This window comes from Pelophylax lessonae (genome assembly GCF_965119305.1).
Source record: "Pelophylax lessonae genome assembly, chromosome: 1".
NCBI lineage: Eukaryota > Metazoa > Chordata > Amphibia > Anura > Ranidae > Pelophylax > Pelophylax lessonae.
This window is the reverse complement of record NC_138768.1, coordinates 692,751,214-692,767,898: the sequence shown is the minus strand read 5'-3', so window position 1 is coordinate 692,767,898 and position 16,685 is coordinate 692,751,214. Positions and strand designations below refer to the sequence as shown.

General features: G+C 42.9%; 1 protein-coding gene across 1 annotated transcript in view; it reads left to right on the top strand.

Moving 5' to 3' along the window:
* The window catches only part of DDX60 (DExD/H-box helicase 60), a 189,553-nt gene that overhangs the window by 168,645 nt on the left and 4,223 nt on the right, over nt 1-16,685 (top strand). Inside the window, exons 33-36 of the mRNA XM_082244137.1 lie at nt 103-250; nt 5,202-5,344; nt 12,874-13,025; nt 13,895-13,957. Coding sequence (XP_082100263.1) covers nt 103-250; nt 5,202-5,344; nt 12,874-13,025; nt 13,895-13,957 — 506 coding nt within the window. The remainder of the gene's footprint in view (nt 1-102; nt 251-5,201; nt 5,345-12,873; nt 13,026-13,894; nt 13,958-16,685) is intronic.

Sequence of the window (16,685 nt, the reverse complement as noted above, 5' to 3'; positions counted from 1 at the left end):
GAACTCAAGGAAAATAAAACAGTGATTCCTAATCTTACTGTATAATCTCTTTAATAGTCAGGTTTAAAAACAGTTGCTTCAGCATGGATTTTGTTTGTGCAGGTCTTTCTTGAGAAACTGCCAGATGATTTTGCTGCTGTCGTGGAAGAACACAACAGGAAAGTTGCATTAATATATGGTCAGTGTATTCTGACCGCTTCTAAACTGGCAGATACAGAGAAGGAATATCAGCTTCCTCTCTCAAAGATCAGTAAGTGATAATGTATAATCATTTATCATTTAGAAATGCATGCAGTGATTTGTATTGTAGTGTTTAGAAATTCCTATTGCATGAGATTCACGGTAGGTAAGCAGAGGTAGTCTTTAAATGCTGTTGAATCCATTGGCACCTTGGAAACTTCTCCACGATTCCACACCACCGAAGACCCCAAAGAAGAATCTCTTTATATCTATACTGTGAGATTTTGTCAACATTTCAAAGAATGCTTTGGAAAACTTTGCATACTGTTATGGTATTCATGTTTGAGCTTAGCTGATAGTTCGTCATATACTGGTACAATGCCATTGTCAAGTACCTGAAGGGAGTCTGAAATGACGAGGTCGGCTCCTCTTGTTTATCTAACCCAAGACTCACTGAGAGTGAAAAAGAAGGTGCCGAGAGACAGGCAGAACACGAGTGCCTGTAGGTGTAGACCCGGGGACTTGTATCGGGAGATGCGATTCTGAGGAGGCAGGAGAACCATCAGATCAGGAGCAGTAGCTGTACACCGTAGTTCAGCTGAGGTTAAAGAAGCACCTCACTTGCACTGCAGGAACAGAGCGAGTGGCAGGTCTGGGCTTTCAGCAGCCTTGCAGCAGGAACGCACAGCAAGTCACAGAACTGTGATCTCAAACAGCCAGGCAGACACTCGAACAAGTAGGGAAGCCAGGATTGAAGACAGGAGTGTAGTCATAGGATAGCCAGGGTCATAACAGGTGGGCAGCGAGGTACCGAATCAGGAGCAGAGCCAAGGTCACGAACAAGCCGGGTCAGGAATAACAACAGGACAAGCAGGATCGGAAGGTCAGGTCAGGAGTAACTGGAGTCAGCAACTCAGGAAACACACTGAAAAGAACACAGGGAACAGCTGAAGTCCAGTCAGCATTAGAGCAAAGACAGAGACATCCTTAAAATAGTCCATCTGGCGCCAACATACATCGTGCGCGCATTTCCACAAGACGTCTCACAGGAATTTCCTAACAGCCATCTTGTGATGTTTGAGAGGATCTTTATTAGTATTGCACAAGATAAGGCAGCCAGAAGAGAATAAACCATACAGTTATTTGAAAAAGTAAGAAGAAAAGGCACCTCTGAGTGTAGCAGATAACACTTTATTACACGAACAATGAGCAGACTTACACTGGGGATGACATGCGTCCTCACGACTCGGGGTCTCTTGCTGATACCAAGGCTCGTCCCATCTTTTGACTGTCCAGCAGCAGGGAGATGACGCCAATGGGGGAGCCCAATCAGGAGCGGTGAGTCAATGCGAGGTTGCGATGGAACGCATGCCCCGCTCGTGGACTGCACCGAGCGTGGTGACGTAAGGGGGCGGTAACGCGTTTCGGAGCATGCGCAGTTGTGCTCCTTCATCACACCAATAGGGGAAAAGGAAATGACACAAGAATTTAAAAACTAAAAACCGGAAGTGACAGCTGATAAAAGACCGGAGCAGCCAGGGGGAGGAGAAACACGGAAACAGGAAGAGCCCCAGGTCACAGCTAACAACATAGCATAATAAAAAGATATATGTGCACATAAGAAGATTATAAATCAGCTTGAAAACTCAGTAAAAACAAACAGGAGAATTTATAACTCCATATCCATAACTCCACGATTGGTATATAAATTCTATACACATAAAGGTACAAATTTAAAAGAGACCATTACCTAGATAGCCATACAGGAGTCAAATAAAATATTTTAAAATATTTAAAATTATTTTAAGAAATATATATTATAAAAAAAGAAAACAAAAAGAAAAGGGGAGGGATCACAACATGGAAAAACAATATTACAGAAAAGTACTAATCTTAAGGTCCTCATTGAGTCCTCCTGGCGAAAGTGCATCCAGGGCATAGATCCAGTAGGTCTTCCTCTGGCAGAGTCGCTTGAATCTCTCTGCCGTAGGAAGACCCCTCTGGATAGACTCAATGACCCACACGCAGACCTTTGGTGGATTTTGCATGATGTTATAGGAAATGTCTAGGGACACTATGTATATCTTTGCCCTCCTCAATATATTGTATATGTTAGCCAAAGCGTGCTCACAGTGCACGTATAGTCCTCCCCACATAATGTAAGCCACATGGGCATACGAGACAATAGACTACAAAATCAGATGAACAAGTATAGAATTCATCGATCCCATATGTGGTTCCTCTAATGGTAAATTCCTTTTGACCATGTGTGACAAACTGGCAAGTTAGACAATGGTTTCCGGCATTGATACATGCCAGAAAAGAATTGCAAGGAAGGCGACTGAAATTTTTTGGTCTTCAACTTACTGGGTGCAATTTTAGCTTTGATGTTTGGTGCTTTCCTGTAAGTGAACCTGGGTTTGCTGGGTAACTAATTTGTGGTGCGGGTCCTAAAGTAGTAAGGGCAAATGTTTACGTACTACTTGTTTCATCTGACGATGATGATTGTGGAACTGCGTAGTAAATCTAAGGTCAGCTTTATCCTCCCAGGTAGGTTTATGTGCAGAATTGGGTGACACAATATAATGGGAATATGCTTGATAAATAAGATCCAATGGATAACCCTTGTCCAAAAACTTTTTTCTTCAGGATTTCACCTTGTTCTTTATAATCTGTAATTTTGGTGCAATTGTGTTTTAGCCTACAAAATTGGCTTTTTGTTATGTTGTTAAGCCAACGTGGGTGGTAGCAACTTTTACACTTGCACACCACCAGAAGTCAACCCACCTGTCTGGTTTTCCTTCCCCCACCAAGACAAAATTGGAGGAGTGGTTTTTCAAGCAGAGGGGCCCAACAAACATCCCTCACAAAATTATTTGAAAAAGTAAGTACACCTTCTTCAGATGAGGTTAGCACTAAACAACTCACATAACCCCTGCACCCCCAGCAATCCTCCATTTTTCACTAGCAGTCTTAGGCTGACCATTCAGGAGTCTATTTTTCGTTTTCATTCATTCAACCGGAAAGTTGAATGAAAGAAAATGACTAAGTCACCCTATTCACACACTCAATGTAGGACCCCCCCCCCCACACCCAGGGTTAGTGTATTCTGACAATAGGGAGACTTCGCCACTATCACCATACATTGATCAGTACCGCCAGCTATAGCAGTATAATTTTCCAACAGGCTGGTTTGATCGATCAACTTGTGTTCAACCTTCATGCCTATAAATGGATCAAAAATTTTTTATGATTCAGTGAGCTGTCAAAATTGCCTAAATAAGGGTTTAATATTACTTTAACCACTTAAGCCCCGGAAGATTTTACCCCCATTCCGACCAGGGGGTATTTTGCGATTCGGCACTGCGTGAATTTAACGCACAATTGCGCGGTCGTGCGACGCTGTACCTAAACGAATTTGACGTCCTTTTTTTCCCACAAACAGAGCTTTCTTTTGGTGGTATTTGATCACCTGTGCGATTTTTTGATCACGCGCTATAAACAAAAAAAGAGCGTCAATTTTGCAAAAATAGCAATATTTTTCACATTTTTTTATATGAAATTCCCCCCAAAAAAAATGTAAAAATCAAAATTTTTAAAAATTTTCGGCCAATTTGTTTTATGCTACCTATGTTTGGTAAAAAAAATCGCAAAAAGCGTATTTTGATTGGTTTGCGCAAAAGTTATCGCGTTTACTAACAAAGGGAAAGATTTTTGTCATTTTTGTTGTTTTTTTTTTTAACGCGTAATGGCGGCGATCTGCGATTTTTTTTGCGGTACTGCGACATTGCGGCGGACAGATCGGACCCTTGACTGACATTTTTGACACTTTTGGGGTTACCAGTGACATTTCTACAGTAATCAGTGCTATACATATGCACTGTTACTGTAAAAATACACTGGTAGTGAAGGGGTTAACTTTATTTGGAAGGGAGGGGCTGTGTGTGTCCCTAGGGGCGTGGTTTCTACTGTGATTGGCTGTGGCTCTAGCTGTAAGGACACTGATCAACGGATCTACATACCAGATCCGTTTTATCAGTGTCTTTGCAGCGAGGACAATGACAGGCAGTTTGTTTACACAAGCTGCCTGACATTCTCCCTCTCCCCCGCCGATCGCCGAGTGACCGGCGGACATCGGGTCCGCTGGTCACACGCGCGGGGGGGTCCGTGACCACGCGGGAGCGGGAGCGCGCCCCCGGGGGCGCGCGCTCGCTCCCTAGACCCTCACAAGCAAGCAACGTAGCCCTACGTTAGTTTGCCTGTGAGGGGCTGACCGCCGACGTAGATAGTCGTGCGGCGGTCGGCAAGTGGTTAAAAGCGGAGTTCCGGCCTCGGGGGTCAATTTGAGCTAAAAATACCCCCGGAACAGTCAGGGCTAGTACATTCCATAATGGATAGTCTCTGAACTGTCGCACTTACCTGTAAGAAGAAATACTTACCTTGAAAATTTCTTCTCCAGCGCTGCCATCTCAGGTGTTGGCAGCTAAAGCCGCAGTGTCTGTCTTTGTGTCCTCTTCCGTGATGTCGGAGTCCCACAATGCACTGCACCGGCCCCACTCGTCACTTCCGGCGCAGGCGAGGCATCCCTACACATCTTCTGGGCATGCCCAGAAGCTGTTTATCAGTGAATGCCACGCCTGCATCAGAAGTGACGAGCGGGGCCAGTGCATGCGCATTGATTCCTGGGAGCGATGACGTTCAGCTCCCAGGAATCATCGCAAACTGGAAGTGACGGCGTGGGCCGCGGCCACAGAGGGAGGAAGTGGAAGGAAGGTGAGTATATTTTCTTCTATAATAAGGTAAGTGACCAAAAAAAAAAAATCGCCAGTATCCATTTCTTTTTCAGGTTGCCCTCAGCAAGCGGATGGCCCAAAATCTATTTTATCGATTTTAAGGCCGGAATTCCGCTTTAAGCTTAGATGCGTTGACCAAGTTTACCTACATCAGTATGCATCTGGTAACTTGACAGTAACTATTTATTGTATTTTATTGCATTATTGTAACATTTGGGTCATTTTTAGATCTTTCAGGCAAAGAGTGCATGAATTCAGGGCTGGTGGATCATCTAATGTCATGCTCTAGAGGAAGAAGTGGAATATCACCATTTGCCTGTCTTTCGGGGAACACTGACCATGACTTGATGACCATGAAAAATTTAAATAGCGTAAGTACAAAACTTGGGGATACATTGTTCATTCAAAGTACAGTAAAACCTTGGATTGTGAGCATAATTCGTTCTGGAAACATGCTTGTAATCCAAAGCACTCTTATATCAAAGCAAATTTTCCCATAATAAATAATGGAAACTCAGATGATTCGTTCCACAAGTCCTTCAGTTTATAGTCTATATACAAAGATTATAGCAATGTGATAGGTTGTGTAACCATAAAATGTCCATCCACAATATGTAGCCTTCCCAAGGGGATTAGAAGCAAAATCTAGCAGAGCTACAGAATATAAGAGAGATGAGAGGCGCCTCTAAGTATAGCAATATGGTTACATTTAATGAAGGTTCAACATTTAGCAACTCACAAGTATGCAGGCATTCGGGGTAAAGCTGACCATCTTCTGAACCACCGGCTCTCACCACTGTCAGTCTGCAATCGTGACCGGGAAGAATAGCCTGCAGTAGAGTGATCTGAAAGTGAGGCTTTGAATCACTCGTGGAGTCTAGCGGGGAAGGGATGATGAAGATGGCTGTGCAGAGGATGGTTCATGTGGACAGCTTTACCCCGGATGCCGGCATACTTAGATGTGCCTGTTTTAATCATCAACCATGTGAGTTGCTAAATATTGAACCATCATTAAATGTAACCATATTGCTACACTTTAGAGGCTTCTCTCTTCTTTTTTATACATGACTCTACTTGTATATCAAGACATCGCTTGTATATCAAGTCAAAATTTATTTAAAAAATTTGCTTGTCTTGCAAAGCGCTCTCAAACCAAGTTACTCTCAAACCAAGGTTTTACTATTAGGTATTATGTAAGAGCCCTTTCACACAGGCTTTCTGATGACATCTGCCTTTCTGTTTTTCTGGTGGACCTGATCGGAAACTCTATGCGGCAATATGGACAGCTGGATGTAAATGGATCTGTTTAAATCTGACTACCTCAGAGTCCATTCAGGTCCAAAAAAACCCCAAAAAAACAAAAGGACGTTGCGGAACTAAACACGATGGATCATTATTTGATGTACCTGTTATTCGTTGTCATTGGTTTGGAATTACTGTTTGTGTTTTTTTTTGCAAATACCAATAAAATACCTTTAAAAAAAAAACCACGATGGATCTGAAGTAGCCGAATGTAAACAGAAAACAGAGTCCATTTACACGTGGCTGCTCATATTACTGTCATGGGTCCGCTCACATCTGCCAAGCACAAACTGAACTGAAACAGATGTCAAAAATCTCACTTCTTGTTCAGCTCTGATTCTGTAGGTGATCTGCTCATAGATCCCCTTCTGATTGGAGTAGACACCGCTCTACGTGAAAGGACCTTTAGACTTCAGTTTTAAATGAAAGTGTGCACATGTACAGTTTCACCAAGTTCAAGAGAGCTTCAAGCTGAGCTGAAACTGACAGGTTGCCTAATAGTAAGAAAAGCGACCTTTACACGCTGCATAAACATGCTGTAACAAATAATTGTCCCTTGTTGTGTTGACCAAGTTAAAAATATAAAAATAAGCTGACTGAAGAGAGTTAGGACTCATTACAAAGTGCCCTGCCTACTTACAGAGATTTAGTTGCTAGCACATAGACCAGCTAAACACAAATGCCACAATCGAAATTCCTCAAGAAAAATAAAATTGATATAAATATTTGGGTAAAAAAACATTAGGCCAGCTCCTGCATAACCCTGTCTCCAACCACCATGCCTCAGTTTTATGAGCATGTCATTTATAATACCAACCGCAAAAAAAAAAGAGCTGGATATGTCAAGAAAAATACTTGGCATAAAGTACAAAATCCTATTTCCTGATCATACAGTAAAGCACAGAACACAGGCTTCTTCAAATCGTTATGACTGGGTTATAACCAGCTACATTCAGGTGACTGGACACTGGCAATAAAAAAGGCTGAAAAGACATTCACCTATAAACCCCTACCACTCCAGCTAGCCTCAGTTTTTTGCTAGCATCCTCAGGTGGTGAACCTCTTCTCTCTTCTGAGAGATCTGGTGTGTGGTATGCGACCGTGCTTTAGGCTTAATATTGGTGAATGCACTAAGGAATTGGTTTCCTTTGAAGAAGGAATACAGTAGGTCAGTGATGGTAAAAACCTTTTTGAGCCCGAGTGCCCAAACTGCGACACAAAACCAACTTATTTTTTTCAAAGTGCCAATACTGCAATTAGTAACAGCCACAGATAATGGCCACAAAGACCTCTCACCAATCCCAGCGACATAGCAACACTTCCTCTGAACAGATGTCCAGTTACTCTTGGTTGCCTGTGGCAAGACCCGCAACAGGCACTGCAGGGGCAGTATCCTCGCAGCCTCTCTGTCCCCTGGCTCACAGTGTGCTGCTCCAGTCTTTCTCCCTTGCAGCTATGACTCCTATCTCCTTCTCTCTCTCTCCAGGTGTTGATGTTGGGCTGGACCTTAAAATGGACCCTTAGTCTTCTGGGACTAGGTGTCCCATGGTGCACTTGTCAACCTCCTCATGGGTACTTGGTTGCAGCCAATGGGAAGGCAGGAGGAATCAGAGCGGGCGGTGATCTCTGCAAGTGACGCTCTGTCCCTGTACAGCGCTACTTGACAGAAGAAGCGGGGTGAGCGGGGAAATACACTGACAGTCGACGCTCGCTTCTCCCCTTGTCACAGCGCCACTGCACATCTCACTCCGGCAGCTTCACCGTGCGGGGTAGCTGGGCTGGACATTAAAATGGCCCCATAATCTTCCAGGACTACATGTCCCATAGTGCACTTGTCAACCTCCTCATTGGTGCTTGGCTGTAGCCAATGGGGAGGCAGGAGGAATCAGAGCAGGTGACGATCTCTGCAAGCGCCACTCTGTCCCTGTCCAGCGCTGCTTGGCAGAAAAAGGGGGGCGAGCGAGGGAATTACACTGACAGCCCATGCTCGCTTCTTCCCTTGTCACAGTGCCACCACCGTGCGGGGGAAGGGAGGATTATAGAGCCCAGGCATCAGCGGCAGCAGCTTCCCAGTATAGCTGGTGTGCCCAAAGAGGGGGGTCTGCGTGCCATCTGTGGCATGCGTGCCATAGGTTTGCCATCACTGGTGTAGGTGGTCCCAGTTAAGGTCTCAGGCTACTACCTCACTAACAGCGATGGAAATGACACTCCACTGAAACTTTTATGATGGGTGTGAAGGTGCGCTCGGTACAAAAGTTCATCACACTCGAGGATGTATTTGAGAAGTTTATTGAAGTAGTAGTTCACACGTAACAGGTAGTCAATGCATTTCGGGGAATGGTCACATGTGCAGATATAGATACAATATCAAATACCAAGATTTTCCTCCAACAGAGTAGATTGCTCAACATGCCATGTGAGGGAGTTTGAATAAAAAGAAAATGCTCATGGTGTAGTACAAAAATGAATTTAATAAAACTTTTCTACAACTGCACCAAGAAAATTAATTTTCATACTACACCATGAGCGTTTTCTTTTTATTCAAACTCCCTCACATGGCATGTTGAGCAATCTACACTGTTGGAGGAAAATCTCGGTATTTGATATCATTGGATCTCCAGGTTTCACAAGATCATGGATACATACCTCATTGCTGTCCTATAACTTAGACAGCATTGGGCTCTGGTGAGTTTGAAATTTACCCATACGGTGGAGGATACATCTGCACATGTGACCATTGTGGTTTATTACTGCACTATTTTTCAGCTGTTATGAGTTTATTTTACATCCCTTAATTGGAATACTATATACATTTTGTGCACTTTACTGTTTTTTGAACCTTATTATCTTTTGAGCGCAGCATTATTTCTATTTATGACTATTAAGTGTATGTATATTTTGCACTTCTTTTGCTAGCTATATATTTAAAGCGCTGATTCACTTTTTCTATTTTTACTCTCAGCCATTGGCTGAGGTTTTCCAGCATGCTTGTCTGATAGAAGCTGGCTGTTTGGCTGTCATAAACAGGGGCCAAAAGTTTGCCAGTTCGTATTGAACCGGCTGATGTCAGCCAGCATTCAGCCCATGTGTAAGGGGCTTAAGAAAGGAAAAAAGAGTGGTGGGAGGAGTAAATATGCCAATGCTGATCCAGATAGCTGCAGCGTAGAGACTAGCTAGGGCAGGGATCCTCAAACTTCGGCCCTCCAGCTGTTGGGGAACTACACATCCCATGAGGCATTGTAAAACTCTGACATGCCCAGACATGACTAAGCATGATAGGAATTGTAGTTCCTGAACAGCTGGAGGGCCATAGTTTGAAGACCCCTGAGCTAGGGTGTAGATTAGTTACCAAAGAAAAATACTTGCAGTGAAATAAAAAGATTGAAGAAAAAAAAAAAAAAAGGTCCAACCTCCAGGACACTCGCAGAAAAAAACAACAATGTAGGAGCGCTAACAAAACCTCCAGCACATGAAGGGTAAATGGGTTAGAACGGGTGGGGGAGGGGAAGGGAAGAGAACATGGGGAATAGAAACTGAAAAAACAAAACAAAAACGGAGATGAAAAAAATACCATAAATTGATGGATGACAAAGTCCTGATGGAAAATGTCCCAGGCACCGAGCTGCTCTCCACAGACAAGAGGAATTCTAAACTGAACAAATGAAAAAGAGAGAGAGAGCGCTCTAAGTGCAGACAGTCTTTATTAATAACAAGGCATAGGTTATAAAAACTCACTAGAAACCAAAGTCATCGAGCTGTGTCAAGTCATGGACATCAGGAATTCCTCTGGGAGGTGCCATCCACTCGTGTGCAGCAGTTCAGAAGCTTGATCGCTGATCAGAGGAGAAAAGGAAGCCGGCTACCTCCTCCAGCAGTCAGCGGTCAGCGTCTAAGACAGCGGCTGCGATGTGCGGTGGAAGCTGGAGCGCGGCCCGGTCACCAGGGAATGTTAGGTATGTGGAATATGCACGGTATGTAAAGACTGTCTGCACTTAGAGCGCTCTCTCTCTTTTTCTTTTGTCCAGGACACTCGCAAAACAACATGATGGCTGAAGGCAGGGTTATACACCTGCTAGCCTGAACCTGGAGTTTTGTTTGGACAATTATTCTGCCATTTTCAAAAGGTCTGGACATTGGCAAAGATTACTATGTTCCTGTATCCATCAATAGAATATATATTTATATTTTTATTTTTAAGGCACGGTTCTTTCTGAGATAGCTAAAATGGTCTGCTTATTTTACTCTGCAAGTGATAAAGATTTTATATATTAACTAACATTAAGGTGCTGTAAAAGTAAATTCTTTAATGTGAGGTGAACTCAACACTTGTGTTTGAGCCATCTATAGTGCGGTTCTTCCTTTTGCCCTTTAGCTTGTCGGCTTTAAATTTTGGCTAGTAAGCTTCTTCCAAATATATATTAACATATTAAAAGGAGAAGTATAGCCAAAGCTTGTTTGGATCTTACGATCGCAATTCGTTTTGCACTTTTGGACTGAAGTCCGCTCTGCTGAAGTCACAGAAGTCGGTCCAGGCACAGTGTGATCATGACAATGGAGTCTGGATCCGCCAGTCAGTTCAGCCTCTCAGTGAGCCGCTGAGAGTCTAAGCTGGCTGCTCCCCGCCCCTCCACAGCTCAGCGCTCCAATGAGTGAAGAGGGAGCTGCTGACTGAGTCATTAGCTCTCTGCTCGGGGACCTGTGAGAACAGAGCGAACGGCGGTGTTCGATCACTCGGTTCTCAGCGCAGAGGCACAGGGGGACAGATGCAGAATTGGACCGATGCTGCATCCACTTGGATAAGTAGATTTTGAAAAAAGCCCACACCCTATACTTCTCTTTTAAGGTCCTACAAAGTATAAATGTGATGAACAATAAATATTTTACAGCATTCTCTGAAGCGTCAACTTCTAAAACATATGGCAATGCAGGATCAGGAGGTTTTGAGATGGGCGCAGATGTAAAAACACTCTTCAGTCTCTCGAACGCAGCTTGCTCTTCCAGAGTACAGGTGAAAGTTGTGTGTAGTTTTGTCAGCTGTGTGATAGGGGAATTGATACCAGAAAAGTCCTTGATGAACTTCCTGTAGAAACTGGTGAACCCCACAAACTGCTGCACAGCTTTCTTAGCAGTGGGAGCAGGCCAGTCAAGGATTGTGGACATATTCTGGGGGTTCCATGGCAATTCCATCTACAGAGATAAGTTCCAAGAACTGGATGGTGAGTTTCTCAAATTCACATTTCTCTGGTTTTGCATAGAGGTGATGTTCTCTCAACTTGCTTAATACTCTTTCGTACATGAGCTGATGAATTTCTTGTGACGCAGAGAAAATAAGAATATCATCTAAGTAGACGATAAACAAATCTAGAAAGTCCTGAAATATATCATTAACAAAATGCTAAAAGGTAGCTGGTGCATTACAGAGTCCAAAGGGCATCACAAGATATTCAAAATGTCCAAAAGGAGACCTAAAGGTCATCTTCCATTCGTCACCTTCCCTGATTCAACAAGAAACGAGTAAGGTTTTTCCTTTTGCCCTTGAGCTTGTCTGCTTTAAATTATGGCTGGAAGGTCCTAGTAAGCTTCTTGCAAATATATATTAACATATTAGAGAAGTATAGCCAAAGCTCGTTTGGCTATATTTATCCTATGGATCACAGGAGTGCAATTAATTTTGTACTTCTGTGACCCATTTTCAGCAGAAAGCAGACTGAAGTTTTCGCTCAGCTGATGTCCCAGAAGTCGGTCCAGGCACCGCGTCATCATGACAATGGAGTCCGGATCCGCCAGGACCAACAGCCAGCGAGCCACTGAGAGCCAGAGCCAGCCGCTTCCCACCCCTCCACAGCTCAGTGCTCCAATGAGTGAAAAGGGAGTAGAGCAGAGAGCAGTCAGCAGCTCTCTACTCAGAAAGCTGTGAGAACCGAGCGATCGGCCGTGTTCGATTGCTCGGTTCCCAGTGCAGAGGCGCCGGGGGAGCGATGCTGCTGCAACCACCTAGGTAAGTATATTTTGATAAATAGCCCACACCCTATACTTCTCTGTTAAGGTCCTACAAAGTACAAATGTGATGAACAAAAAATATTCTATATTAGGCAGTCAGAATGTAGTTCATTGTACTTAAAAAATAACACAAGAATGTTGATGGGTTGCTATGCTTTCCCTTTCCTGTACTTTGCACCAGCATAACAAATCATTCCTAATATGCATATTAGCAGCAGCTATTTTACAAATTTAAATAGATGAACCCCCCTTTTTTTGGATAGCTGGAAAAAAAAACCCCATGACAGAAACCCAACCAATATCGAGCAAAATACACAAATTGCAACTCTCGGAGGGAGATGAAACAAAAAGAGCTACTGTAGGTCAGTCTCCGCATACAGCGGAACAGAAATGCCACCAAATCTTAAATTGCAGTTTTCTTTTTTTTCCCAATTGCTAATAGAAATTGCAATCAAAACATGATTTATTGCTATGTTGCTTCTCTTTCTTTAATGAAGAATGTTTTAGACAAAGTTTGCATATTTTAAATGGAAGCAAAACTATTTTTTTTTTTTTTTTAATTAAAGACTTAACTTTAACTTTCTTTCTATTGCATTAGATGATGTTATCAACCATTAAAATTCCTGAGAAGTATTTCCCTATTTTTTATTTGGAGAAAACGGATGCATGTGGAAGATCATTGCACCTCAACTCCTATGCTCTTGACTTTTATAAACATGGTTCAATAAAGGCAATCGTTTCAGATAACGGGTATTTATTTATATATAAGAATATATTTAATGTCTTTTGAGGCTACCTGGTGTTTTAAAGTGACAACTCTACAAGCTGTGCCTCCAAAGAAGGTTACATTATACTAGTAAAATACTGGTCACCAGTATTGCCAGGGATCTTTCTGTAGCCGTTGTTTTCCCCATTGCTTCCTTAGCATACCTTGTTCTGCACGGTCCCTGTGTGGGGATGGCCATCTTTGTAAGGACAGGGTTATGTCAGAGCCTTCAGCAAGAAAAATCAAACAGTCATACTATCGAATTTCATGAAACTAGCAGTCAGAGGCTGCTCTAATCTCACACTGCAAATACACCGTTATGTGGCTGTAAAGCCTCGTACACACGATCAGATTATCGAACGATCTGCCGTCCTTTTTTTTGTTGCATGCTAGTCTCATGTGCAAAGTGAAGAGGTTACTTTCATACAAAAATTCCAGTATGACAGAATTTTCCTTCTGATTTTCGTATTGTGTATGGGCCTTTAGTGCAGGGGTGTCTAGACCCGAACTCACATACCAAGAAGAGCACTGTTACATTTCAGCAAGAATTCCAGACAAAGTATACATTCTTTAGGCACAATTAACATTTCCCTATAACATAGTAGATCTTCACTTTTTTAATTAAGGAAATATTCTCATAAAAACATTAAATTCACATACAAAAATATTGCACAGGTGTAGAATCATTGAGTTACATAAATGAGTCCCATCAAGGTCGTCAGTCATTATAAATTATTAACCCAATTGGTGGAATCCTAACTATTTGATTCATAAGTTATGTCATGTCTAGATAGTAACTGCATGTTTTATGTAATGTTGTTATATGTAGATTACATTAATATTTGTATTCCAGGTTTATTGAAGGAGATGCTTTTTACAAATTAAGGGATTTCTCACTTTCAATTGCAGCCATCAGGTAATGTTATATACGTTAAAATAAAGATAATCCTTTATGAAAAACACAGAAAATGGTTCATTTATAAAAGTTTCTGCTTCAGTGAAACAGCAATTACATATATAGGTTTAATAAGGTAAAAAACTAGAAAACACACCTTAGCTTTAGCTAGCACTTCTAACGATTTTTACATAGATGCAAACTCCACATGTGGTTGCAGGAAAGAAAACTGTATCAGCAATGACAGTGGTTCTCAACTCCAGTCCTCAGGACCCACTAACAGGCCAGATTTTAAGTATTACCTTGGGGAGATGCAGACTAGAATACTGCAATCACTGAGCAGAAAAATTATATCACATGTGATGTATTTGTTTTCTTGCAAACCTGGCCTGTTAGTGGGTCCTGAGGACCGGAGTTGAGAGCCACTGAGCTATGGCCTACCTTAGTGACAAGTCTACAGGAGGCCAGCAAGGAAGCTGGTTACCGCAGTAATTCGAATAGATGTTTTAGGAGCATGATGGGACGTGCATTGTTGAGTGGATAAGGGTCCATTGCAATCCTACCTAGGAAGCAAGGAGATGATTGCCACTTGTGAGTGTTAGCTGCTAGGACATGTAGGGAAAACAGTCTGCCTTTTGAAGCAGCAAGTAAGAATGTGTAGCACAGAAAAAAAAAAAGAAAAAACAAAAACACAGGGAGGACACAATATAGATTCCTTGTGTACCTCTCTGAAGGACAGTGTGAAATAAAAGGCTGGGATGTCTTTGTAGAATGTGCAGCATTCATTAATAGATGTCCCCACACTCCCTTTTTCAAAGGGGGTAGGGGCAACTTCTAATGCACAGGCTTTTGAGCGGGTCTGGTGGGTTTAGCAGGTGAAGAACCTGCAGTGGATAAATGCCTGAGCCAGGCGAACAACTCGTTTCAGTACAGTAGAGAAGGCCCATTGGAAAAGGAAGTATGACTGAGGATTGGTGGGCCCTCCCTAATCTGCCATACACACCATAAGATTTTCTGAAGACTTTTTCCTTTAGATTTACCAAAACCAGATAATATGAGGTCAAACCTAAACACTTTCAATTTGTATGCAATCTGGCAGGCCCTTGCACTACATAGAAAAGGTAAATTTGAAGGAAAAAGTCTTCAGAAAATCTTATAGTGTGTATGGCCCTTAAGCAGCTGCCTCAGTGTACTTCTCCTTGAATATTTGCAAGGGCATGTGCAACGCTTGTGCAAAGTTTCCTAAAAGTGTTCTGCGGAAGTGGCTTTAAGCTATTAAGATTCTGCGCATATGAACTGAAAGCAAGATCATTCTGGAGATCTAGCATAACATATTTCTCATAGCATCTATACAGAAGAGTAATGCTAGCAGCAAGCTTGGGATCATCTATAAGCAACAAGAGTTTACTATTGATTTTTGCAGTCCAGTTTGTCATGGTCTAGGTCAGGGGTAATGAATTAAAATTCAAGGAGGTCCGGTCGCTAACATTTTCTTTGGGCTGAGGTCCGAATCTGAAGTCTGTGCTATGACTCCGAAAGATGGGCAAAACAAAACGTGTACATCAGCGTTGCTCTTAACATAAAATATGCCCATTTGAGTGCCCCTTAACATAAAATGTGCCCATCAGCGTGACCCTTAACATAAAATGTGTCCATCAGCGTGACCCTTAGCATAAAATTTGCCCATCAGTGTGACCCTTAACATAAAATAAGGGGCACGCTGATGGGCACATTTTATGTTAGGGGGCACTCTGTTGGGCACATTTTATGTTAGGGGGCACTCTGTTGGGCACATCTTGTTAGGGGGCACGCTGATGGGCAAAACAAAACCTGTCCATCAGCATTGCTCTTAACATAAAATATGCCCATTAGAGTGCCCCCTAACATAAAATGTGCCCATCAGAGTGACCCCTAACATAAAATGTGTAAAATGTGCCCATCAGAGTGCCCCCTAACATAAAATGTGCCCATCAGCGTGACCCTTAGCATAAAATTTGCCCATCAGCGTGACCCTTAATATAAAATAAGGGGAACGCTGATGGGCACATTTTATGTTAGGGGGCACTCTGATGGCCATATTTTATGTTAGGGGGCACGCTGAGGCACATTTTATGTTAGGGGGCATTCTGATGGGCATATTTTATGTTAGAGGGCACTCTGATGGGAACATTTTATGTTAAGGGGCACGCTGATGGGCAAAACAAAATGTGTCCATCAGCGTTGCTCTTAACATTAAATATGCCCATTAGAGTGCCCATTAACATAAAATATGCCCATTAGAGTGCCCCTTAACATAAAATATACCCATCAGCGTGACCCTTAACATAAAATAAGGCACACGCTGATGGGCACATTCTATGTTAGGGGGCACTCTAATGGGCGCAAATGTGCCCATCTGTGTGCCCCTTAACAAAATATGCCCATAAGTCTGTATTTTATAAAATTAAGCAACTGCCTAATAAAATGTGCCCCACATACCTTTGGGAGCGGAAATATCAGAGCAAGGAGCCGCGAACATCATGGGGGCGGGGCGTGCATGTGATATCACGCCCCAGCTCGCGGCTAGGCTGAGTGTGAGAGTCAGGACTCGGAGCCGCAGTTAGGAGCAGGGGGGCGGGACGTGCACGCGACGTCATGCCCCAACTCGCGGCCGATGACACCTCTGACAGAACACTGGCTGGGAGGAAGCCGAAGAAGAAGCAGGGGGTGGGGCGCACACACGGGATGTCACTGGTTGCTGGGACACCCG